The 24,657-nt window shown below is 45.3% G+C and overlaps 1 protein-coding gene across 2 annotated transcripts in view; it reads left to right on the plus strand.

Annotated features, from left to right (window-relative positions):
• Positions 1 to 24,657, plus strand: part of LOC143355226 (lachesin) — a 269,389-nt gene that overhangs the window by 125,101 nt on the left and 119,631 nt on the right. For both annotated transcript variants that reach the window (XM_076789863.1, XM_076789864.1), the window contains exon 3: positions 20,958 to 21,168. In XM_076789863.1, coding sequence (XP_076645978.1) covers positions 20,958 to 21,168 — 211 coding nt within the window. The remainder of the gene's footprint in view (positions 1 to 20,957; positions 21,169 to 24,657) is intronic.

Here is a 24,657-nt window from a genome sequence, read left to right on the forward strand (position 1 = left end):
GGGGTGGGGGGTCGCAGGGATGGGAGCCGGGGCTATCACGGTAAGAAGTTCAGACCGATTCCGAATTTTACGTTTTTTGTTATGTGACGCGTCCCGGCCATCGAGATTGTGATTTTCTTCAATATCGCCCGGCTACGAACTTTCCCACCCCGAGCCTTTCCACCCCCCCATCTTTTTTCTCACCGCACGGACCGAGACTTTCGTTCCCGTTCGTCGCTTTCGTTTACTGCTTCTTCCGATGTAACGAGCGCCGCAGCTTCCGGGGAATTTCTGGCGGGTTTAAAGCCCTCCGCCATTGGTTGATCAAGCCCCACTCGAGTTAGCGCAATTTGTTCCGCTGGTGTAATTATGAATGCATTCGTTCACTCTGGTCGAATTTTATAAAGTACCGTGCTTTTGTGGGATCCAATTTTTGGTATCAGAGATGCACCATTTAGATCGATTAAATATAGAGGATAGCGAGGAATATTTTCGCACCACCATCGAAAGAAATCAGGAAGAGAAGTCGGCCAGAAATCTTGCCTTAATTCCGTTTCCGTTGACCACGAGCAGCCCTTTTATCACCTTGATGATCGAGGGATGATTTTACTGCCGATCCTGTATGCCGTGCGAGTACCAGAGTGGTTTAATGAGCCAGCCCCCCCGCCCTCCGCTCGCCTCGCTCTTGTCTAGGACCGTTTTCCTTGTCCTCCGCCAAACTACCACGAATTCCCAGCTCTTCTTCTTCCTCCACCCCTGGAACACCACCCCCGGTGCCACCCTCGTTCACCGTTTCACAGCACCTGTGCTACCAAGCTCCTGCACACCCTTCGCCACCCTCACAATTACGTCGCCCGTGCTCCGACTAAAGAAACATACACCACGACGAGCATCCCCTTTCGCCAACCCCTCCGAGGGAAAAAGATGGAACGAGGATCTCCTTGTTCTACCCCAGAAACTATCATACTCTGATTCCTCTTTCTCTCTCTTCATACCGTATCCGATATTTTCTCTTGTTTTTGATACACTTTCCTGCACGCTTTCGCCAAATTGGCTATTTTTTTGTTTTAGCTCCCTGGACCCGTCTTTCATAAATATCTGTTTTACCAAGTTCTCCCAGTCCCACGATTTCCTTCCCTTTGGTTTTCTCGTCATGTTCCCTTTGTTTAACATTTTATTGCCATTGCCTTCTTTCCTGTTTTCAATTTCTCTTGTAACTCATTTTGTTTCTCGTCTTCTATTCCCTCTTTCCTTTTCGGTTTTTCGCTTCAATTTCGTTTCTACGAGCTCCACCGTGCCCCGCATTGTTCCAGGGACTCTTCCCTCGATTAAACTTCGCCCTTGACTTCATTAATGGTATCTTTCTCATTCCCGTAACGTCCCTTTGTTTTTAACCCGTTCCTGGACTCTGTATGGGCGCTAATCCGAGCACCGAGACTTCCTTGCTATGGTTGGTTACTTCACGAAGTCTTGCCACTGTGTTAACCCTTGTAGCACTGATAGTTCTGTAAAAGAGAGGTCTATTAGTTCGGGCAACTTCTTCTCCGCTGTCGCTGCGCGACCCCCACCATTAGTTTGCCGGTTCTCCCACTCTTCAGCATCGCTCCTTGACTTTATCTCCAAAGGAGGGAAACTGGGTCCTGCGGGCCGCACGCTATTTCTTGAAACAGTATGCGGCCCGCGGGCAACCAGTTGCCCCGCTCTGTTTTTGTTTGACCAGTCTATTAAGTTACAAATTATTTTCCTATTTTATTTCCTATTATATTCCTATGGAAGCTATGCCTTCTTGTTAGTCGAATCAATGGATTTTGACGTACTGTCGCGGGCGAAAACTTCGAATTTGATTTTCTAGCGCCATGAACCACCATCCGTGCGAGCTTGGCTACCAGAAATTTGAAACTTGCGACTTTGAGGTGCGCGTAAGTCGGTATTAAACCCGCTGCGAGCCGCTGTTTATCAAACATAAATTGATCAACAACATCCTGCACGATAATAGCGTTAACACATTAGGGATTAGTTTCAGTCAATAAACTTCCTCGTTTGCTAACGTGTCCGGACTCAAACTCATCCCAGTGGAACGTACAAATTCGTAGGAGTTCGAGACACTGCAAAAATGAATTCCAACAGTTCCCAATTCTTCTAACAATTTCAATGATTTTGTGAAGCTAGTAGCCTCTCGGGTCGAGCGGTCGAAGTCTGCAAACGAATGCTAAGAGAAGCTTTGAAAGTTTCCGAGCGAGAATCGTGTCCGGCTGACAATTAATCGTTTGTACACGGAAAAGGCAACGCTGAAATTAATTGTCAAGATTCGTGAAATTCAATGAAACTGTCAACACTCGTGCAAGCGGCTCCGGCGCAGGCTGGAAACAACGAACACCGGAGAAAATGGGTTTGGAGCGAGCCCGCGGACGAAAATTTTATCGAACCTTTTATTAAAACATTAATCATACGCCCGGCGATGTAATAAAACTTGCTTACGCGATATTAGACGCACGAGCGAAAGCTAAGAGTAATTACAGAGGGTACTTAATGAAGCAATAATGAGCGATGACAAGTGACACCTCCGAGCTACCTAGAGTTTCGTCGATTTTTCTTTTATCCGTTTAACGACCATATAATAATTTTCCACAAAATACTAGACTCGGCACGTCGTTTCCGACCACCGCGCCGGCGTAAATCGCATCAACTTTTCTAATTAATTCCTTATTCTTCTTATTTTAACCAAGAACTCTCTTAACTTGCCACTAAACCGCTCCTTTTCATCGCCCGGAACGGAAGCTGACGGTTTAATTACATTTTATTTAGTAATTTACATCAAAATTTATTTTCGAAGAACGCGAATTAAAATTTATTCAAAAGACCTATTGAGCAGAATTGAAAATATTTTTAATCGATTCAACACTTTCTTGCACTTACTCCAGACTAGAAACAATGACTAGAACTAGTTTGTCTTTAATAAATTTTTTTTTAAGAAAATGGTATTTCTTCTGTAACAAAGTTTACTTTAATGCTTAAATATGGATTACATTTGCATGGAAGTTTATTCCTACCATTCACATTTAGTCAATTCTGTTTGAAATCTTCACGAGTCTGACCCCTTATTATACCAGAAGTCAGTAATATCAAAGTTATCCAGCAAAACAGAAATTAATATATATGGGACGATGTTCCGGTATCCCGGTAATTTTCAATCAAAACTCGCCGCGAATCGAAGGAGCAGACTGCCGGTAATTTTGTAAACGATCTGACACCCATGAGTATTCTAACTGCCGTAGATTTTAGTGTTCGTTTCGCTCGCTCGAACTCTCGTCAAGTCGTATGCGACTGCACTTAAAGTGATTACAAAACTTCTCGTGCCCGGCACCCCGTGTTCTCTTCTGCATTTATGGATGGAAGTTAAAGCCGTGCTAATTATTAAGCGGGGACCGTATAAATGAATTAATTGTGATTCGCTTGAACACGCGCCGCGCAAGCTGCTCACGTGCGTGGAAAGCAACGGATTCCGCGAAGGAAAACCAACTCCTTCGTTAAAATTCATCCCCCCGACAGGATAATTAATCCCTTGGTACCTTTTCGAAAACTGATCGTACCGCGGCGGGCCACTTCCGGTTACTTTTCCACCCTGTGGAAAGTCATTCTATCCTTTTTCTTCCCTTTTTCGAAAATTGGGAAAATTTTTATAGTCGTAGTTTTTTTTTAACGAATTTTAGTCGTGTTTTCAATATGTAAAATACAATATTTTCTGTTTACTAAAATTGCTAAAGGAAGAAAGAAGCAACCACACGGCTCCCGTTTGTCATAATTGATTGCGGAGAATTTTAATTCTCGCATGGAGATCTGGCGACAACGTAACCGTGATTAAGGACGTTTTGGGCGGTGATAAAACCGCGTCGGAACGAATGTGTTTGCGGAATTAATCGGCAGTTACCGTGCTCGTCAAGTTTGATTGTCATTTGAATACTGATGAGCGACACTTGATCCGATCGACAGGGCTCGGGGCCGTGGCGTCAGAGGAGCGCATATTCCTCTCGCAGCGATATCGAGCCGGAAGTTAGCGCAAAACACAGCGAGCTCAATCCGCGCGGATTTGTACACTTGATTAGAATACTGTTCCACGATCGCGCGATGGTACGCAGTCAAACGGAAATCCGGTATCAGTGTCATGACCGCTTATTCGACCGGGCTTTGCAAAACGCAAGCAACGTAAGTACACTGTTTAATATTAAAGCCGGCTGCGCGCACATTATGTCGCAGATTTACGTCGCATCATGCCGAGCATCGCGCCGCCAAGCGCCACGGTGTGTTTTCAACAAGCGGCGCGCTTCGGTATTTATAACGCTGAGATTGCCCCGGGAAGAAATGCAAATATTGCGGGGGTGGATCCCCGTAGAACTAATTTTGAATACGGTTATCAAGATACGAGCACCGTTCCCTCCATGAATAATTAATGAACAGATCATTTCGTCTAATCATTTGGTTATCATAAACTCGTTCTACGTAAACAAACCGGCGCGATCCTCGCCGCGAGACGGGCCTAAGTTCTCCTCACACATTCCTGTTTTTCCCTGGTCACGCTAATGTCACTTCGAATCGACACTTGCGAATTAATCGGATTTCAACCACATTTTCGTTGTTCCAGCAGGCAACCGAGTTAGAGATTGTACTGTCTTAAAATCGATAAGAACAGGCACCTGTATCTCTGTCCTCTGTTTTACATCTTCTCTGTTCTTTTTTCTGTTCTTTCTTTAAAAAAGAAAAAAACAAAAAACTGTTCCAACTCCCAACGTTTGATCGTTCCTGTGGCTGTCTAGTTAAAGAAGATAATATCCAGAGAGTTAATAATTGCCAGTCGAGTTCCCCGTTGAATAAGCGTTCGTTTCAGCATACACAAGTTAACTTTTAATTAACGCAGTGTGTGCCTGTACTGTTTAATAATAACGAAACCTAGAAACGACACGAACTTTCTCGGTTACCTCGGTTATAGTCGTGTCAATTTAATACAAAGGGGCGAATTAATTTCACAAGAGACCTTTATGATAAAAAAATAATTGAACGAGGAATCAAATAAATTCTCAAATAATTCTCCTGGCGATACGCGAACGCAGCCAGCACATTCCGCAGTGCGTTCAACTTTTGTTTGTCGTTGGAAGTTTCTCAAGAGTTCTCTCTCTCTCTCTCTCTCTCTCTCTCTCTCTCTCTCTCCTTCGGAAGCAGAATATGCTACACACGGACGAGGGCTTTAAAAAAATTTGTCAGCTGAAAAAAACTGCGTTGTAGCCGGTCCGGCGGACTTTCAGCAGGGAAATCTTCAAAACGATGCGAAGCTGATGCCGGAAATTTTCTGCCGAAATAGTGGAGCTCTTTATGCTAATTTTATCTCTCGCGTCGTATTTTATCCCCGGAAGTACGGGTTCAACTTAAAATTTATCTTGTAGTTCGGCCTGACGTTTCCTGCAAAGACTGCTCGCCGAGGCACTAGCGGATACTGGTGTTTAACGCTGCCCTATCCAGTAAAAGATGTTAATAGAAATTCACAAGATAGTGCGTGGTTTGAATAAATTTACGAGTGCTTGTAAAATTATGTAGCACTACACCCGGTGGATTTATGAGCCGCCCTGTAATCCTTTTTCTGCAGTTTTTCGCGATGCTACGTGCCCGCTAATAACTTCATACTTCATACTTCCGTTTTGCAGTCGCTCGAGTCAATTACGTAGTCCAGGTAGGAATAAATTGTCAATTGACAGACTGCAATCCTTTCGGTGTACTTTCTGCGCAATAATTTGCGCGCGAGCCATTAAGTCCATGCTGCAACAGTTTATGCTTCGTTTGGTTATACAATTCGTTAATTATTGAAGCGGTCGCCGGAATTAAAAATGTATGCTGCAGTTCCTTTGCTTTGTATTTTCTTCGCGGTACTCCACGCTCACGAATAACTTCGTACTTCATATTTCGTGGCTTGTTTGACTAGTTGTTGAATTCGATTAATTATTCGAGCAGGAAAGGAAAGTTTATCGCTCGACGCGAAGAGATCATATTTTTTTCCGAACGAGCCGCAATTTTGCACTTTCTCGCGATAGTTCGCTCCAGTTTGTAATTTTATGCACTGCAACACATCGTTCTTCGTTTGGTCAGTAATAAAATTCAATTAGTTATTCGAGCACGAAAGAAGTTTACCGGCTGGAAATAAAAATCCGCTTTACGCCAAGAAATCACGCGATTTCTCCCTCGAGCTGCTGCCGCGCCGTAATCCTTTGACTGCGCTTTTTCGCGATAGCCGGCATCGGTTGAACCATTTAGCAACGCTTTGTCCCGGCTAGTTATTTGGCCCGAAAACAGGAAAGAGGTGGAAATACAACGAGTTTCTCTGCGGAGGGTAATATTATTTCACGGCGCAGCTGTCGAGATTTTCCCCGGTGTTTTGTAAACGATTGCGATCATTCGCGGTTGCTATATTTTCACGGACGGCGCGCGGACAGCCGATCCGAAACACGGACGGTAATGCAGACGCAGATGGAAAACGGTGTTCATAATTTTCAGCGGGACCGGTCCCCGCGGCGTGTAACAATCTAATATTCTCGATTTACGGGTGGGCCATCGGATACTCTACAAAACAGTTCGCGAGGGCCGCCCATTACCGGGAGATTTATGGCTGCCGGCTATAAAGTTAGCGGGACCGATTTGCCATCAGTCGACGACCGGCAAACAGCGAGAAAAGTGTGATCTTTCAGCGAACAAATGGCGACCGCTATTTCCGTTCCCCCCGTACTTCTCGATGCAGTTTCACTTCTCCACTTACCTTATTCGATTTCACTACCAAATGCGAGAAAATATACGTTTGGGCCGATAGTCGTCGGGCACATATCACCCTACGCCCCCGCCCCCGCCCCCGCGTGCCGGGATCGCGTATTTTTCCTGGAAACCGCAGGGAAGTGGGTTCGAGGGAAAAAAAGAGAAGAGGAGAGAGAAAGAGAGGGAGAGACAGAAGGATGGAGAAAACCCCGAGGGCGAAAGAGAGGAAAACGGCCGCGAGCTTTTGAGCTTCGATGGCACACCATAATGTATCATTCCGATGATCCGATCGTGAGTTACGGAGTTTCGAAGTACAAGAGTGGATTTACGGTGGTGCGTGGAAGTTAGCCGCTGATCCGGCTCCAAGTGGCGGAATTCACTCTTGCACTTTCGAACCCCATAATTCACGGACGAGGATGTCCGGGATTTCGCGGCGTTATGGAATAATCTACGGATTCACAGCGAGAACTCGTTCTCTGTTCCTGGCATCCGAACGGCCAGCGGTAAATTGATACAAACACTTTCCCCCGGCCGAGATTACTCGGGCTTCTTTCACCTCTTTCGCGCCGGACATTACTTTGTTTGATTAATGCATCGGCTTGTCGTCGCTTGCCAATCGTTCGCTGTTGCTTTCGAACGTTCTCACAGCATAGGGAAATTAACCCATTAACGCCCAAGAATTTTTTTTTTTAATAATATTTATAAAACACACATAACTGTACTTAGATATTTATTAGAAGTAAATCGATATATGACAGTAATAGAAAAAAATAACAGGAAGCGATATATGTATATACATATACATGCTCAATCGAGTACAATGGGCTTATGAATGATGTTGGATGAAACAGTCTCTTTCAGTACACAATGTCACCTTACACTTAATGCATGCCCATCTCACCCTCATATGACTATCGTTTCTACACTCTACTGAACGGATATCAACAGAACCGCAGAATCAAAATATGTGCGAATATCTCGTTTACGGTCGGTAAAAAAGAGATAACCATTAGTAATACAGTTTTCTACACGTTTAGTGAATACTTGCAAACGATGGACAAAACATCTAGTCAATCATAGATGGCGCTAGAAGCAAACAAATATAATCTTGTTATCCTGTACTCAAGCGAGTACAATGGGCGCTAATGAGAAAATTTCAAGCCAGAATCGAGCAACTTCGAGCAACTTCGATCGAACACTATATATTAATATAAAAGAACAATCAACTCGATCCAACAAATAGTTCCCCAGTTAAAAATGTTCAAGTGCGGCCTACCTCTATGAGAACACACAAAATTAATGTCTGTACTTTTGACACAACTTCCAAGCCAGCTAAAATAGACGAATCAAACCTATCTTAATTTCATGGATGTCGCGCAATACTACATTTCGAAAGAACTATGCTGTCTTTCGAGGACTCGGCGCGTTGCAACAGTAGCCGGACATACTTGGACCATTGCAACCGGTCAGTCTGGCTCGCATCATCGCCGAGGCCACTTGACACTGCGCTCGGATGTCGCCCTTGACGTCGAATCGGATTAATCAGTGAATCAGTGGATGTACTGTAAACTGGAATTCGCGGCGTTAAATTTCAGACACGCTCGAGCGAGGGAGCGTTTCCTCGGTTGCAAATCATCCGCGCGCCAACACGCTTCGATCGGATGCGCGCTCTGCGCGCAGCCTTTTTTTCCTTTTCTGCGGCTGAAGAGCTTAATGCGTGGGCGTCGGAGCGCCGGTTCCAGTAGGATGATCGTATTTTGGGTGTCGAAACGTCGGAAGGGAATTCATGGCCGCGAATGGCTCGCCAGGACACTTCCGAATTAGAGCGCACCCCTAAATGGACCAGGAAGAGCCGCTCGTTGTCGATCCCGTTTCCTCCGATGGGTGGAAAATGGAGGAGAGAAAAAAAATGGCACCGGGCACTTAGCGAATGCTTTTTAAATTGAATCATGTTTTTCGCGTTCTTACGCCGCCCATCCGCCCACGCTGGCTCGAACGAGCAGTTGGAGACAGGTAGAAGAACGTGTTGACGAGTGCCGGTGCAAGTGGAACAACACTTCCGGCGGTTTTCTTTCGCCGACAAGAAACAGGTACTGGTTTTTACGGGCTTCGCCTGGCTGGCAATTACTCTTGATTGTTTAGACACGGCCTCTTTTCTACCCTCCCCCCGCCCCCTCTCACTTTCTCATAGTGTACTTGTCGCGTGTGTACCCGCGGGCTATTGTCTTTTGTTTTTATCCAGTATCGCATTGGATGGACTGCGTTCCGTGTAAACAGCAGAGATTATCGGAATTCATTGCCGGATGAGCAAGCTTCGGTAATCGATAAAATATCAAAGTTATCTCCTGTTTGCCGGATAAATATGGCTATCGTTATCCCGCGAAATAAATATCATAACCGCACGGTTTAATCAGAGTTAGAGAGCTGTGTCACCTGCGTTTGGGCGAACCGGGAAAATTATCCGATTGAAAGCGTTTTTTTTTCTGAATATCTTAAATTTTCTACGGTAAAATTGTGTTTCACGGTTTCAATGCAAATATTTTTGTTGACAAGTTTCTGACCATCTGTAGAAAGTTTGAGTAGTGAATTTATTTTGAAGAGCGCAGGAATTTTATAGTCACTAGAGCGGTTAATGACTGAACAGTTCGGATCCGACGTCTCCCGGCGATCATTCGCAGATCAGAACCGCTTCTCTTCCCACTCTTATCAGTTCGAAGTAAAGTCGACTCCTGACGCGCGAGATCCTCGAGAAATTTGATACCGGAAACTTTCGCGGTAGTTCGTCTGTCCGACAGCAATTTAGATTAAAACGAATAATCACAATGGCGGTTTTACACGAAGCTTGACGTGCTCGTAAATCTGTCGGCTCGCAGTTGGCAGCGTTGAATTTTCGGCGAAACTTTGGTGCATCGATAACAGAGCCGAATTAAGACACCGCAGTTAACCTCTCTGTGACAGGCCTGATGTAATTAGTCGAACGAAGATTCTTCTCGGCACTGATAACTTTACCGTTCCCTGGTGGATATGATAATTATAATTTATTTTGTTTCTCGATCTTAACGTCGTTGAAAAGAAAATAAGCAAACACTGACCCATTATGAATGAGGTGTGCATTAAATTTGGCGTAGACCCGCAGTGCTGGTTTAATCGATTTTCCGATATCTTCTGAGGCCAACCGGAAGCCGAACTTAGAAGTACTTTCTTTGGTTCATAATTTAGTTGAACGTGTAATGTTTTTTTTTCATAATTTCATCTTCCACACACCAGTTGTTCATGTGTTAACATAACCAATGAAGAATCAAACATTTTACAGCGTCTGGAAAAATAAATGTGGCATTAAAAATAGTAAGGACAGGTGAATGGTGATTTTGTCCGACGGTTCCAATTTTTTAGAATTGACAGCATTGATTGCAATGATAGAGTACCGGATGACAAGGTGTCCGGGCCGTAATGTGTCGGTAAACATTGAGTCAGGTTAACCTGGTTCGTTCAGTGAAAAATCTGACTGGAGAGGAATCAATGTTGATAGCCGGGGCCACACTATTTCGCTAAACATTTACCGAGGGCAAGTTTAAGTGGCTGTAAACGTTCGTCGGTAAGTCGACGGGACAATCTTATTGCCGTCACAGCCGTTCCGGTTGCAAGAACGTCGATTTAGTGTCTTCGACGGGAAGTTTCCAGATGCTTTTAGCGCCCTTGGCTGGCGCGCATACTTCCGGTCTGCAGCTTGGCTTACGGGGTCCCTTCCTATGCCAATTAATTGGATGTCTTGAAGGTCTGAGGACTCGACAGCTTGCGGGCTAAGTGGTTCTAATACCTTTAACTAGAATGTGTCCTAACTTCTGCACGACGATGAAATCGGAGGTCCCCGTGTCTCCCCTCTGTTCGTGTCCCCAGACAAAGAATAACGATTCCCTGTGAGCGGCTTTGTCTCAACTTTGCGAACAGTGCCCTACACGAAAATAATCGATACCACTGTCTATTCACCGACGGGGATCCATATTTCAATCACGACCAGCGAAACTGCTCGCTTCTTCCCCGAAAAACAATTTTTCATAGCTGGTCCTCTGTTTCTTTTTCTTTTCTGGAAAATGAGTTTTCTAAGTTGAAAATGTATGCACAAACACAAAAATCTTGCAAGCCTTCATACAATCGTTTAATAATTAAAAATCACTGAAGAAGGCCCTATCCTCAAGTAAACGGTCAATACAATAACTTTTAAAAGGGTGAATCGTTTAAGTCGAAACTTTTTCTATATATCACTGAAAGCATTACCTAAGTATGGTAAAAATCTTGTAAATTCACATTTAGCCGTTAAATAATTAAAAATACTTAAAGAAGCTCCTTTATCACTTGCTGTGGTAAGCTACTTTTCTATTAGGTGCGGAAAGGAGCATCTTTCTGTTAATTCCGAGGATGGAAAACGGCGAGCGACGAGGTAAACGTAACGGATTTTTGGTTTAAAGCATAACAATGTTTTCGCGAACCGGATTTCGAGTTGATAATAGCGGCAATGGAATTCTGGCGTTGCCGGCTCGTCCACGGAAGCGATTCGTGCCGCTTTTAATGGAACTGTTTACGGGCGTGAAACGCGTTGCGTATTAAAATTAATATGTAAAGTGGATTAGCGGTGTTGGGGAACGGTTCAACCCGTTAAGTAAAAGGTTCAGCGGTGTTAAGTGATTGTAACAAGTACTTAGCCGGAGTGTAATCCTACTTACCGCACGGCCCAGAAAACTCATCTCGAGTTGCAGACGCAGACGTTTCCGCGGCAACGTGAAATTTTCTGACGGACCCTGTTGAATTTACAGGGAAGTTGGTATTACACTTGTTGGTCTCCCGACTCCCGTTTGCTTCGACGACTTCCGATCCGCCGAAAACCGCCGCTGCGACAACTAAAACAGAACGTAATTAGTCGATCGTTATTTGCTTCTCGCCTTGTTGATTTAATTATTCCCCCGGTACGAGGACGCAGTTCTTCCGCCAATTTATTTACCTTCGAAAACCGTCGAAACTTCGACGCGGTTCCCCGGTCAAACAGGACCCTGTTCGAATGTCGGAAAATCCTCCCGGTACGTTCCGTTCTGTTTACAATGCTACAAGCACATTTTTAATCTCGCGTCGTCGTCGCTGTCTGCGCGATAAATCAAACACAGCAGCGTCCTGGTTGCTCGATCGCATAAATTCCTCGGCCAAATATGGTACAATCGATCAGTCTATAGCCGGACAAGAAACGGAATAAACAACAGAGACGAAGAGATTTTCCGAGTCGTTTAGCCGTCTAGAAAGCTACATCGAGCGGGAAAGACATGTAATTGAAACATAAATCTCAAAAATGAACAGGAACGACCACAGTAAATTTGAGTTATGCTGTTAATACTCACGCCACATCACCTGCGGCAACCGGGGGGATCTAATCCAATTTTCGAAGCTGTCCCGCCGATTTATTCGGGCCTCGATTATTTCCCCGCTAACACCTTCCCATTTGACAATATCATCAAAACGACTCCGTGTTTATTTATTATATTAAAACTGGTAATACGTTTGTAAAGCTTCGCGCTGGGTTATTACCAAATAAAATTTTTATCATTTTTTTGACATCCCTGTTGTTTCTATATTTACTCGAAATTTTTTTAATCAATAGTTAGAACATTGAACTGTATGCTAAAAATTTTGTAAGAAGATACAATTGTGTGTGAGGATTGTAAAAATTATTTTAAATTATTATTCGAATTGGCACGAAGATCTCTAGTCCGGTGATCAACATAACCACCAGCCAGTAGTAAACACCGTCGAATTATGGGGAAACTATCAAAAAACGGGGGGCCTCGTAAATCCTTAGAACAGCGAGAGGAAGAGCTGAGCAATTATTGGGGCAAGCTGGTCGATCTTTCTGGTGAATCAGAGCGTCGAGCGCCGAAAGTCGGGCGATTTCGGGTCGAATTGAACGGGGGAGGCGGGCACGACAATGAAATGGACCGCGGGGCACGTGAGCTTACGGGGGAGGGTGGAGGGGGCAACGGTGGCCGGAGGGCTCGAGGGCTAAGTGCTCGTAATGCGTTTAAGCTCGGGACGTGCTGCCTAACTTTCCACACACGCGACGAGGTGCGGAGAGCAACGGGGAAGAACACGAGCTGTCCGCCCGCTTCCACGCGCTTCCTCTCGCTCCCTCCCGCTTCGCGGCTCGTCTTCGGGCTCCGCCGGACGTCACCTCCTCCGTGTGCTCGCATGTGTTTGCGAGCGCGCGAGAACTATGGTGCTCGTCGGGGAACCGTGGCCAAGACGAACGGGTTTGATCCTGACGTCTGCGTCGGCTATAGCTCTCGCAGAACCCGGCGGAAGAGGAACGAGGGGAGAAAGAGAGTAGAAGGAGGTGGAGGATGAAGAAGAAGAAGACGAAGAAGAAGAAGGAGAAGAAGAAACACCGGGGAACACAGGCGAACAGAGCCAGACTGGACGGCGCTGGTCTCGTCGCCCCTGTAGTAAACAAAGCTGTAACTTTGCTCTCGCGGCGAGGAATCAATGCCTCGTAGCTGGCTCTCCGAGGAGCAAACTCTTGCAGGAAACCCTCTCGGATGCATCCATCTTAGTTTCGCTGCATGTTGATGCACCCGGGGGCCCGTGCTTTTACAAAACGATTCGGTGTTACTATTTTTTTCGACGCCCCCGCACTAGACACTCTCGAGTCCCTAGTTGCCTAGGCTCTCCTAGCTATGGATCACTTTTCAACACGTTCCTTCGCACGAAGACGCGACGGTGTAATTGTGGTGACGTGCTCGGAATTCGAATTTCCGGATTACCCGTGGAACATATGCAAGTTACACCAGACGATTTTGGTGAAATTTACGGGGGAGATTGCTGTTGGAAAAATACAATCTGACAGATGTTTTCGGTCTGTGACCATCGTCTACGTTGGAGGGATGGAGACGGATCACAAATTTTAGGGATGAAATCGTGGCGCGCGGGGAATTTAATGCGGAATGTTATACACTTTTTATCGAAACAGTTCGCAAATGTAGATATTGATGCTTCGAAGTTATTGATCTGCGCCTTATCCAGGTCATCCATTCCTATTCGTCGCTTTAAATTTTTTAACGAAACAGTCCGCAAGCATAAATGCTGATGCTTTCGAACGTGTCGCTGAGGAAGGAAGTTGAGCCGGAATTGAAATCCGAGGACAATGTTCGTCGAATATAGAGAGCAGATTGATCGCCTTGCCGGCACTAGACGAGTCAGTTTAATGGCCCGTTCCGAAACAAAGCAACATCCGGTTTAACAAGTCGCATTGGTCCCTTCGGCGTTTTGTGGGTGTTTGAGCGATGACGTCGAGGTGAAAACCACCGAGGGAGAACCTGTGGAACACTTGGCAGCGTACACTGAGGTCAATCGCTCGTGACGAAGGTTTTACAAGGGTGAGAAACGAGGGGCTGAGAGGCGAGACTGGTTCCAGCGACCACCGTTAAGCCCTCAAAGGTGGTTAAGTCAAGCCTAAGGTTCCGTTTTAGTGGTTTTTATATGATATGTTGCCGGCGAGGGAATTATTGTCCGATTATGGCTGTCCTCCTCCACTTCGTATACGTTCGAACGGAAACACTTGTACCTTTACTGCCAACTACGTTTCACTTATTCTCCTGTTCATATTAATTTTATTGTCGGGCCATAATAACGCGTACTATAATTACCACATAAATAGCAATCGACTAAAGGATTTTATCGTCAGTCCAGAAAAATCGCTTGGCTTACAAGGAACCAACGAAAAATGGTGGTTAAATTAATTGTTGCATTTTATTAGGAGATGGACGTTTTGAGCTGAATTTTTTTTTATTTGTTTCTGGAGGTACTGTGTAAGTATTGCAGATGTTTCAAAAGTTTACGTTAAACCATTTAGTTACTGGGAATTTTTAAACAAGTCCTGTTTTTTACGTCTCTGATCAGGAATGGTCGATTTTTATTGCAGTATCATATCGAGGAATAAGTTTTCTAAGGTGAACGTTTATGTACATATCTCTGAAGGTACAGTCTAGACACGGTAAAAATCTTATACATTTACATGCAACCGTTTGCTAATTAAAAATGCCTAAGAAAAATTAATCTTACAAGTTAAAATTTTTTGTGTACAACCCAGAATATACTATCTAAACATAGTAAAAATTTTATAAATGTAAATGGAACCGTTCATAAATCAAAAATTCCCAAATGAGTCTCTTCTTTCAGTTGCGTCGACAATACAATCCTTCAAGAGCCAGATCTTATTAAAATATCTCAACAAAAGATGAATGCAGACGGTTGAAAATTTTTCTGCACATGCTCGTAACTTTTATCTAAACCCACAAAAAGTTAGACAATCCCAAATCCAACCGTTCACTTATTAAAAATTCCGCCCGCGGTTCCCGTTCTCAAACAAGCGAACGGGTACAATCTCCTAATTTTTCACTCGAGAAATCTTGGTACAAATAAAAATTCCGGGCGATTCGTCAGAGTTCACCGGTCGAATAAATCGTCGAGGGGGTAAGGAATCATCCTGGGGATTCGAGTTCGGAGGGGTCGATCCGCGTAGATTGTACGTCGTAGCCCACTTTTGTCGCGCGAGTGGCTAAACCGCGACGGAAGTCGTTGATCAGGACGTTCTCGTTTGCCGCGAGGACGAGAGAAACGCGGGGCGTATCGGAGAGAAAGTGCCGAGCGGAGTTCTCGAAGCGAGCGATCGCGGTGGTGGCTTTTCGTTGGGGAGGGGTTGGGGAGGAGGAGGAGGAAGAGGAGAGGGGATTGTACGGAGACATAACCGGCTGACAACCGTGGCCCCGGATAAATCGAGGTGAAAATTCCATCGCGGCATACGAACAACCGTGGAAGAAGCCGGGAGGAAACTGTCACGAGTTTGCGGCGCAGACGTTGCCGCGAGGTTATGGTCGCCGGGACTTATGGCAGCGGATCTCCACCGGCGTCGCAGCTCGCTGATCGTGGCGGAGGTGGTGTTTCGGTTCGTCGAAGCCTCGTAAAAATCCGAGGACTTTGGCAACGCGATACACCGATCGCCGGCTTTGCCGGTTGTCTTTGAACGATCGGGAGAAAATCTCAGAAACGTCGAGCAGACTGTAACGGATCAGAGATCCTACGGATCACTGTCTTTTCTTTTCTTTTCTTCTTTTTTTTTCTCTCTCTTGCCCAGGAAAAAAATCATCCGCGACGCGATACGCATTGTCTTGACGTTCGATAACCGGCGGATCTGGGTTGCGACCCTTCTCGAAATGATTCTAAAGAAGCTTTTGTACCGGGCGAGTTTGAGAGCTGAATGGCTGCTACTCTTTTATAATTTCTTTCGTGTAATGGCGCGGGCGCATTGTGCGCTGGCATTTCGCCCTTAAAAATTTCATGAATGCCTTGAAAGTATCGTAAATCGCATAATGGTTGTGGACGTTGAGCTTCCCGGCGAGATGCGGGATTATTACGGGGAACGAGGCGACTCCGGAAAACAGAAAATTAGCGGTGTAATGAAATGGAAAGTTCTCGCGGTTTAATTTCCTCGGTATCGATAGATCCTCGTTCGAAGCACAATATAAAACCAACAGTAACATTGCAGCTGATTAGAGGATTTCAAATATTTCCTGAAATCCTATTTAAACAGAGTAATCATTTCCGTAAGTCATGGATAAATCCGTTCCAGTCGATGATAGGTGATCTAAGGAAAGTCTCGGAGCGAATTGTTTCGTTGCTCGTCGTTATTGTTAAACTGCTCGATTAAATCCAATGCGTACCTTCTTTATGAAATGTTCGGACAATTTGGCCGTAGAAAATCATGGAATTTGCGAATATTATACACGGACAGTTAATGTGGAGGCTCGACAGGGCTTTCGAACAGGATCGATACATTCGATCTCTTTCGGTCCGACAGCGAAAGCGGAGGCGTGTAACGAATGGTGGTAGCCGACGGCGGCGGTGGAATTACGTTCTAAAAATTTAACCGGGATTCAATGGGATTCATTTATTGCGCGAATGAAGTGTAAGATACTGATTGAATTCCGATCACGAAGAGCAATTCGCGTGGAAATCGATACAGGTGCCGAAAGGGTAGCAGGAGGAAGGCGTAGAAAAGCCGACGCGAAGGGGGGGACTCGAAAGAAACGAACGAGGAGAGAAACGAAAGGAACGAAAGAGAGGAGAAAGAGGAAGCGGAAACTGCGGAGGCGCGGGGAGCGGAAAGAAAAATCTTTCGCCCGTCCGACAAACGTCCCTGGAGAAATAAAGAAGGGCCGTTTCGCGAGTGTACACGATGTTGTTAACTTCCAGTACCCTCACTTCAATGTAGTCGCGCTGGTTTTTACGGGGCGAAAATGTGCCGATGCTCGGCGAAGATACAACACCTTCGCGATAAGTCTCGGCTCAGCTAACCGGTGGATGTTTACGAACAGCGTAAAAAAGACGGAGAATAAAAGAAAGCCGCGCGCGGGGGGCGGACGGGACAGCTGTTTACGTCACTTTTAACTCGCCGTAATCTCCTCGCCGAACGATCCCGACGGTTTTTGCATTAATCTCGGCTGTCGTGCTTGAACCTTGATCGCCCCCGTCCCGGGTACCGGTGATACTAATTTTATTATTATTACCATTCGCTTCGCTCGAAATTAAACCGTCGCGGCGGTCTTCTTCGTTTATTTCGGTCTATTTCGCGAGAAACCAAAGCGAGCGAACAATTTATTGCGTGGACCAAAAGAAAACTGATACTAAATTGTGGAGATACATTCGTTATTTTTAATGGACACGTGGTAATTGTCAGGCAATTTATCGGTAGTCGGAGATATCGGGGAAAGATGTATGAGGGCCTTAAAAATGTTTGGGACACGAAATTCGAGTGTAGCACGCCTTAAAATACACTGAATTTCTATTCTCTCGAATTTTCAGTTGCCAAGTGAAGCTCCAATGGCTTTCGGTTCTGGAGAGCTACTCTCGCCGAAAAGCTGCCACGTTTGCACACAAACAGGGGCCACAATACCATTCTCTCTAACTTTCTACTGCCGAAATCCCCCTAAGCTCCGCGGCCGGAAATGTGAATCAGGTTGTACAGGGGCAATAAAGCCGCGTGCAACAATAATACACAGAGTTACCTCATTCTTCGTACAGGCTGATTCTCTCTAAAGCAACCGGCGGTGATGGACACTGTTGCGATATTAACCAATCAGACAGCTTCCACGCTTGCTTTAACCCTTCAAGTTTCTCGCTTCTATTATTCCTGTCAGTAGATTCGCAAATTTAAAAATCTCCTTCACTTACGAGTTTCTCTTAATTCGTTTCTTTAATTCTTGCTGGTAGATTCGCGGTATTTGATTAACCCCTTGTAATATAATAAACGTTATACCCCGAGGGTGGAAAAGTGAAATGAAGAAATACGCGTATGACCGAACACGCACTTATATAATTTTTCGCTGTTAGGTTATGTCTACGTGGCACACATGCATGCGTCCCAACAATAAACGTCGAGGAAATTCTAATAATTGTATTCGTAAAATAAATCGCACTACAAGTGGTTAACTATTTGTCGGGGTGAAAAGTGTCGTTGAGATAAAAGACAGACGTTTAAACAACTATTGCTTCAAATTTATCCGAGTTTAAAAATGTCGAGCTAAACCGGTGAGCAGGTTAGAAATTATACAACATCTCTGCAGAAAATCCAGCCGGAATTATTGGCTACGATTCGCTTTCGTTCGCGATTTTCACCTTCCACTCTCGGATTGCTTCCACTTTTACTCGGGGAGAACGTGGCTTAAGCAACTCGGAGGTTTACTCCTGCATCAACGCATATTCTTATAGGTAGTTAAATTTTCAATCTTCGCGAGCGTGCCCTCAGAAAGCCAGATTTACGGTTCCATAAAAACGCAACGGATGGCTTCGAAATCTTAGAAGAATTGCCATCGTTGATGCGAACAATCCTTTTTACGTACCCATAAGCTGCGGAAGCATCCACCTCCTGTAAAACAGCTGTTCCTGTAATGTCGTACAACATGCATCAACCAAAACCTGCACACAATCAGACGTCCTTGCAGACATTCCTATAACAAGGTATTTAATAAAACAGAAATACATATTTCGTATTATTCTGTGCTTCACTCAATCCACCATAGGATCACATAGAAAAAATGCTGTGTCCCAAAAAAAACACAAATATTTACAGTGTTGATAGTAGTATTAATCCTGTGTGATACAGGGTGACCCAAAAATAGTATACTTCCGTGAAAGGGATAATTCTAAAAATAAGAAAGGGAAAATGTTATCCGCGGCTTTATTAACTTAATCGAAGCAAAGGTTCAATGTATCCATTTCCTGCGACACAACAGGGCGTCAGAAAGTTGAGAATAGTTTGGCCAAGTGAAATGAGCCGAAAGGGGGTGGGGGAAGACGAAATCCAGAACCGTCGATCGAACCGATGATCGTTCGGATGTCGTTGGTCGGATCGCAAGCTATTTCTCCGTCAAATATTCCGTTGGCAGCTGTTTTCTTTCGACGGCAGAGGAGGATCGTTGCGTCAACACGGCTCCCGCCAAGAATCGTTCGACGGGAAACCCGACGACGACAGTGTTTCGCTGTATAGCCGATCGTCGCGCGCATCACCAGCCAATCAAATTTATCGTCGGGACAATACGAACCGTAATGGAAGTCCGGCTGTTTGCAGATCGAGTCGTGTTTGCTCGGTGCTGCAGCGACTAGTATAAAACATTCCCCCGTAAATAGCGTGTCCGTGCGCATAGAACGTCGTCACGTTTCCCGGGATGCCTCCGAACGTACCCGTAAGGAGTCTACCCGCAATTCCACCGACGGTTCATTTTACCAATGAATATCCATAACCTCGCCGGAGTCCGTAGATCACTTGGCCGTTGCTGAATGCGCCGTAGATCATCCCGCGCAGCTCGGATCCCCGGATCCAGTGTTTGGTTCCCGCTCAAGACCACCATTTGTCCGGTTCTGCACGATTAAATTCTTCGTTTAAGCACACCGCCGATACGCTCTCTTCCCTTCAATCTCTGCTGCACGAGTTTCGTCAATTTTCAACCTCGCTTTCCCTTCCCACGAATTTCCTTGCTTTCTCTTAATCAAGGAAACATTTCTCTTCCTTCGAGCGATTTCCATCCCTTTCCCTTTTTTCACTCTCACTTTCTAATCCCACTTCTTCGAATCCCCCCCCCCCCCCCACTCCCCTTGGTCTCTCTTGATCACACGAATTCTTCTTTTTCGGTGCAGCACGATTTTTATCTTCTGGTTCAGTCACTCTCGTATCTTCCATTTCCGCTGAGTTTCCTCCATTTTCACTTGATCTCGTTTTCTCATGCTCAGCGCTTTTTTAATTTCGTTTCTCGAATTTGTTAGTCTTGTATTCCTTTAGTATCCAGCGCGATTTTCATTCGACGCTCTGCTCCGTTTTATTCGCGCTTTTTAATTCTACTGCTTAAATTTCTTTCTATTAAATTCTCTGGATTATGTTTCGAGTGTTTCTTCGCTTTTTGGGTAGAGTGCGATTTCCAGCACCTCCTCCACTCTCTGACACATTTTCAATTTCTGCCGAATTTCTTACAATTTCTCTTGATCTCGTTCTCCTGCTCTCGGTTTCCTTCTTTACTCCCACTTTTCGATTCCGTTACTTTCATTATACTTTCTCATTGATTTCATATGCAGTCCGAGTTTCTACTTTTATTTCTTGAATTTTCGTCCCTCATTTTCTCGGAATCACAGAAACATTTCTCCTCTCTTCGGCTGCCGTGCGATTTTCATCCGCTTCGTTATTCTGTCTCGCTTTCTCATTTTTAATTTCTGGAGTTTCCTCCATTTTTCTCTTTACCCCGCCTTCTCGCCCTCGAGTCCTCTTTTCTTCACAGTTAATGAGCATTTCTCCACCCCCTCTAATTATAACTTTCAACGAACGAATTCCGATGTAATGCTCGAAAAGCCGAAGAAACTGAAGTGACGTGGACAGGTATCTGGTCCGTAATCCGACAGGCAAAATGTATAAACCGCAACGTAATTGTGATCGATACGTGCGAATCGTATCTGTATTTTAACGTATCGGCTCGACATCCGATGTGTTTTACAAATCTGATAAAAGTCGACCGTGCCGATCGGATGTACGATTTTCTGTTTAAAATACCGGCGATGACTCCGTAAATCGTGTTTCAAGATTTTACGATGCGGTTCTCGTCCCGTTTCAGGTGGCCTGGATGCTGTACGAGAATGGGGGCGCCATTCTGACGGTACAAAATCACGTTATCACCAGGAACCCGAGGATATCGGTCTCGCACGATAAGCACAGGACCTGGTACCTACATATCAAAGAGGTACAGCAGGATGACGAGGGGAAGTACATGTGTCAGATCAACACGGCCACCGCGAAAACACAGTACGGATACCTGCACGTCGTAGGTGAGTCTCTTCAATCCTCCTTTGCTCCCAGATTTTCCTAGAATCCTTCGTCAATTATCTGAATCGTCCTCTTTTCTCTAACCCTTTATATTTATTTTTTGACGTTAATCACAACCCCATGCGAACAGAAATTTTCTAAAAGAAATTTTTAAAGGATTTCCCGGTGAAATGTCTTGGAGAAATTTTCAGTCAAATGTTTTGGAACTCTGGAGAAGAAAAGACGACTGTAGCGTGCAGAGTTAATCAATAGGCAACGCTAATTGCAACGTTATAAAATGTAAGGTGTTGTTGTTTTATTCAGTCCGAAGCAGCTCGCAAAACTGAACCGCGTCTCGTGGCCCCGCAGATCTCACTTTCAAGCTTCCGCAGCGTTATTTTCATTCAAAGCGTTATAATTATTCTGTTTCCATTCAGCCACCGCTCCACGGCGTAATTAATGCTCGTACGTTCACGTCGTACGCTTCTTTAATTATGTAATTGTATAACGTCCGTTGGGTTCGCGTGACGAATCGCGAAAAGCATAAAACATTGAAAGCGATATAGTGTTTCCACTCGGAAACACTTTGCTCGGGTGTGATACCGACAAACAACGACTGTTATCGGCACTGGGGAACGGAACGCTACTACCTTTTGCATCGCGTGGTGTGATTAATTTTCGTTGATCGAAAAGTGCCCAGCAAAAAACTAAATAATATACGTGCGTACAGTGAAATTTTCCTCTAGGAAAATTCATTTTTAGCGTATAGCAAGAATGAATTACGTATTTTAAATTATAATGATTAAGTTTCCTTCCGCGAGGATATTGATAAGAACTTTGTAGCACTGTCCTCGCAATTTTATAAAATTTAGGGAAGAACGACTTCCTGTGGTAGGAATAGAATGAAAATCTAATTGTCCACGGTCTGTCTATGAGTATGGCGGTATCAATTTCTCACAATATTTGTCGTGACCCGATACCGATGAAACTTCAAACTTTCTTGACGTTCTTCAAACTTTCTCGAAAGAACTGGAATAAAGCGATGACGCACGACCTCCATATAGATTGCATTAACGCTTACAAGAACCGGCCAGACATTTCTCACTGAAATAGTATCGACGGATTTTTAAATATCTGATTTAAAAATAAAACACAAGCGGTTAAAACACCAATTTTATTAGTAGTCACCAACATTTTCTACGATTGAGGAAAAAAGGAATAAATATTTCCTTACCAACAACTGCTGAATTAATTGGTCTCTAGCGAATCAAGAGGTATTAATTATTTATTTCGCATAAAAATCCGCAGTCTAATCGTCACGAAAAAATACAGGAGGATTCTCCGACCCTTATTTAGCAAGGAAAAAATATTTCCGTACCAAAAACTGCTGAGTTAACTGGTCAGAAAAATTGTGAAAGTGTTCCGTGACAATTCAAAGGGGTATGGTGGTAATAATTTAATCGAGAGGAGGTACGGTGGAGTGAAGAAGGCTTAGAAGAAGGCAGGGTGGTTCGAGGGTGGTAGTGTTAGGGGTGTGAGAGTCGGTCTTCGTTCTGCCATCCGGTAGAACATATTAATATCTCGAGTTTTGACGTCTGAAGTCGTCGGTGGAGCGAGACTCGGTGCCAGGATACTGGGTCGGGGGTGTTGGTGGGGGTTGTTGCAGTAGTCGGAGGAGTAATCAGAGGGCTAGATTAATTGTTTCCACGGGACTCTTGGCCTAGCGTAGCACAAATACACGGAAGACTTCCGCGGCGGGCCTCCGTGATAATGCCGGCGGAACAGACACAATGCCAGAGAGCCTGCCATAACTCAGCCCCCTCGGCTTGCGGGTCGAGCGGAGCCGAGCCGACCGGAGCGGAGAGAGCCGAAGCGTACAGAGCAAAGCGGAGCGGAGCAGAGCAGAGCAAAGCGGAGAGACCAGGAGCCTACAAGGAACGCGTGTAACGTGCGCAAATATTCCGCACGGGCCGAGACACTTAAAGTTACCACCTGAGGCGTTTACCTTGCTCCTGAGCTAATAAACGCTTTTCAGGGGAGTTTGACGATTTCGGGCCCGTCTGGATTTCCATGGAAATTATCTGGGAATCGTAACCCGTGTCGCGTCTCGATTGTTGCCGCGGAGCCGCGATGTTTACCCGCTCCGGGAATGCGTTTCTTGCGAGAGCCCGAAACTACGTTCTAACCCCGGCCCCACGGAATAAAAGCAGAGTCAATTCGGTAGATTAAATTTCGCCGCGGCCCAACACGCTCGCGATGATGGAACATTCCGTCCCGAGACTATGCCCGAAAGTAACGCCGCTCCTCCTCGCGGTTCGCGAATTTTACTGCTCCCGATCATTCCCCGATTCGGGGGAAAAATTTCTCACCTCCGGTTCCTTGTAATAAACCAACCCCCTGTTGCGACCGGCTCGATGCGAGCAGCAGACGTCATCGTTCAACGAATTCTTTATGAGCGTTTCTATTGTATCAGACGCGCGAGGGCGTTTTTTCTGCGGAGCACCAAATGCGATTAAAATGTTTTGCCTCATAAAAATGACAATGTGTGCTCCGAACGCAGACATTTATTGAATTATTTCCCATGGGAGCAACTTTACAACTTCAATAATTGTGAAATAAAAACTATGATACAGGTCATTTGATCGGCAGTGGAGGGTCGAGCGTTAAATTTCTCCTATTACTAATTATAGTCTGTAAATATTCTCTCGAATTACCGGTAGACAAGAAACTGTGGCAACGTCTCCGATCGCACACGATTGATTCCACCGTTCACGTTTTATCTCGGCAACATTTCCGGCGCCGCGGGGAACGATACGGGTACGATAAATTCCGCAGAAATCCGAATACTTCGCACGGGTCTCGAATGAATTTCCTTTTCCCCGCGCTTCGACCACGCGCGCGCGCAAAATTGCGAGCGGGGTTCTCGCGACGGGGAAAAAAAAATCGGTTAAATTCGACCCAGTTCCCGCGGACACCATAGCGCCCCATAACGACGCCGTTTCCCCTCGTAATTCAAGGATCTCGCTGGCAGTTGTGATCGCGCTCTCGTCGAAAGCGCGCGTCGCGTATCGACTTTCCAATAAAAAGGGTTTTCGAGGTAGCTGCGAGAGAAACGCGGGTGTAGCGCGCGGTAAGAGGAGGCGGTGGGGGGGAGGGGGGCGTCGTCGAAACAGATATGAAATTGCATACAGGCTCGCGAGCATCATAACACGCTCCTTTCGCTCGTTACGGAAGAACGCCAATTGAACCGACAACAACTTGTCCAATCGTCCTCGGCCGGCAACTCGATAACCGGTGGAAACGCAACGGAATCCGTGTACCAGCCGAAGAGAGTGGGAGAGATGAAAAGAGAGAATGGGAAAGGAGGGTTGGGATGAGGACGGGGAGGATGAGAGCGGGACAGAGGAGCGTCGAAAAATGTACGGCAAGGGTCGAAAGCTCAGCGTCACGTTCCGCAGTCTGCGCTTCTCGGCTCCACTCGAGCCAGCTTCTTTACTGGTTAAGCTCGCCGA

The sequence above is a fragment of the Halictus rubicundus genome, chromosome 6, assembly GCF_050948215.1.
Source record: "Halictus rubicundus isolate RS-2024b chromosome 6, iyHalRubi1_principal, whole genome shotgun sequence".
In the NCBI taxonomy this organism is placed as follows: Eukaryota; Metazoa; Arthropoda; class Insecta; order Hymenoptera; family Halictidae; genus Halictus; species Halictus rubicundus.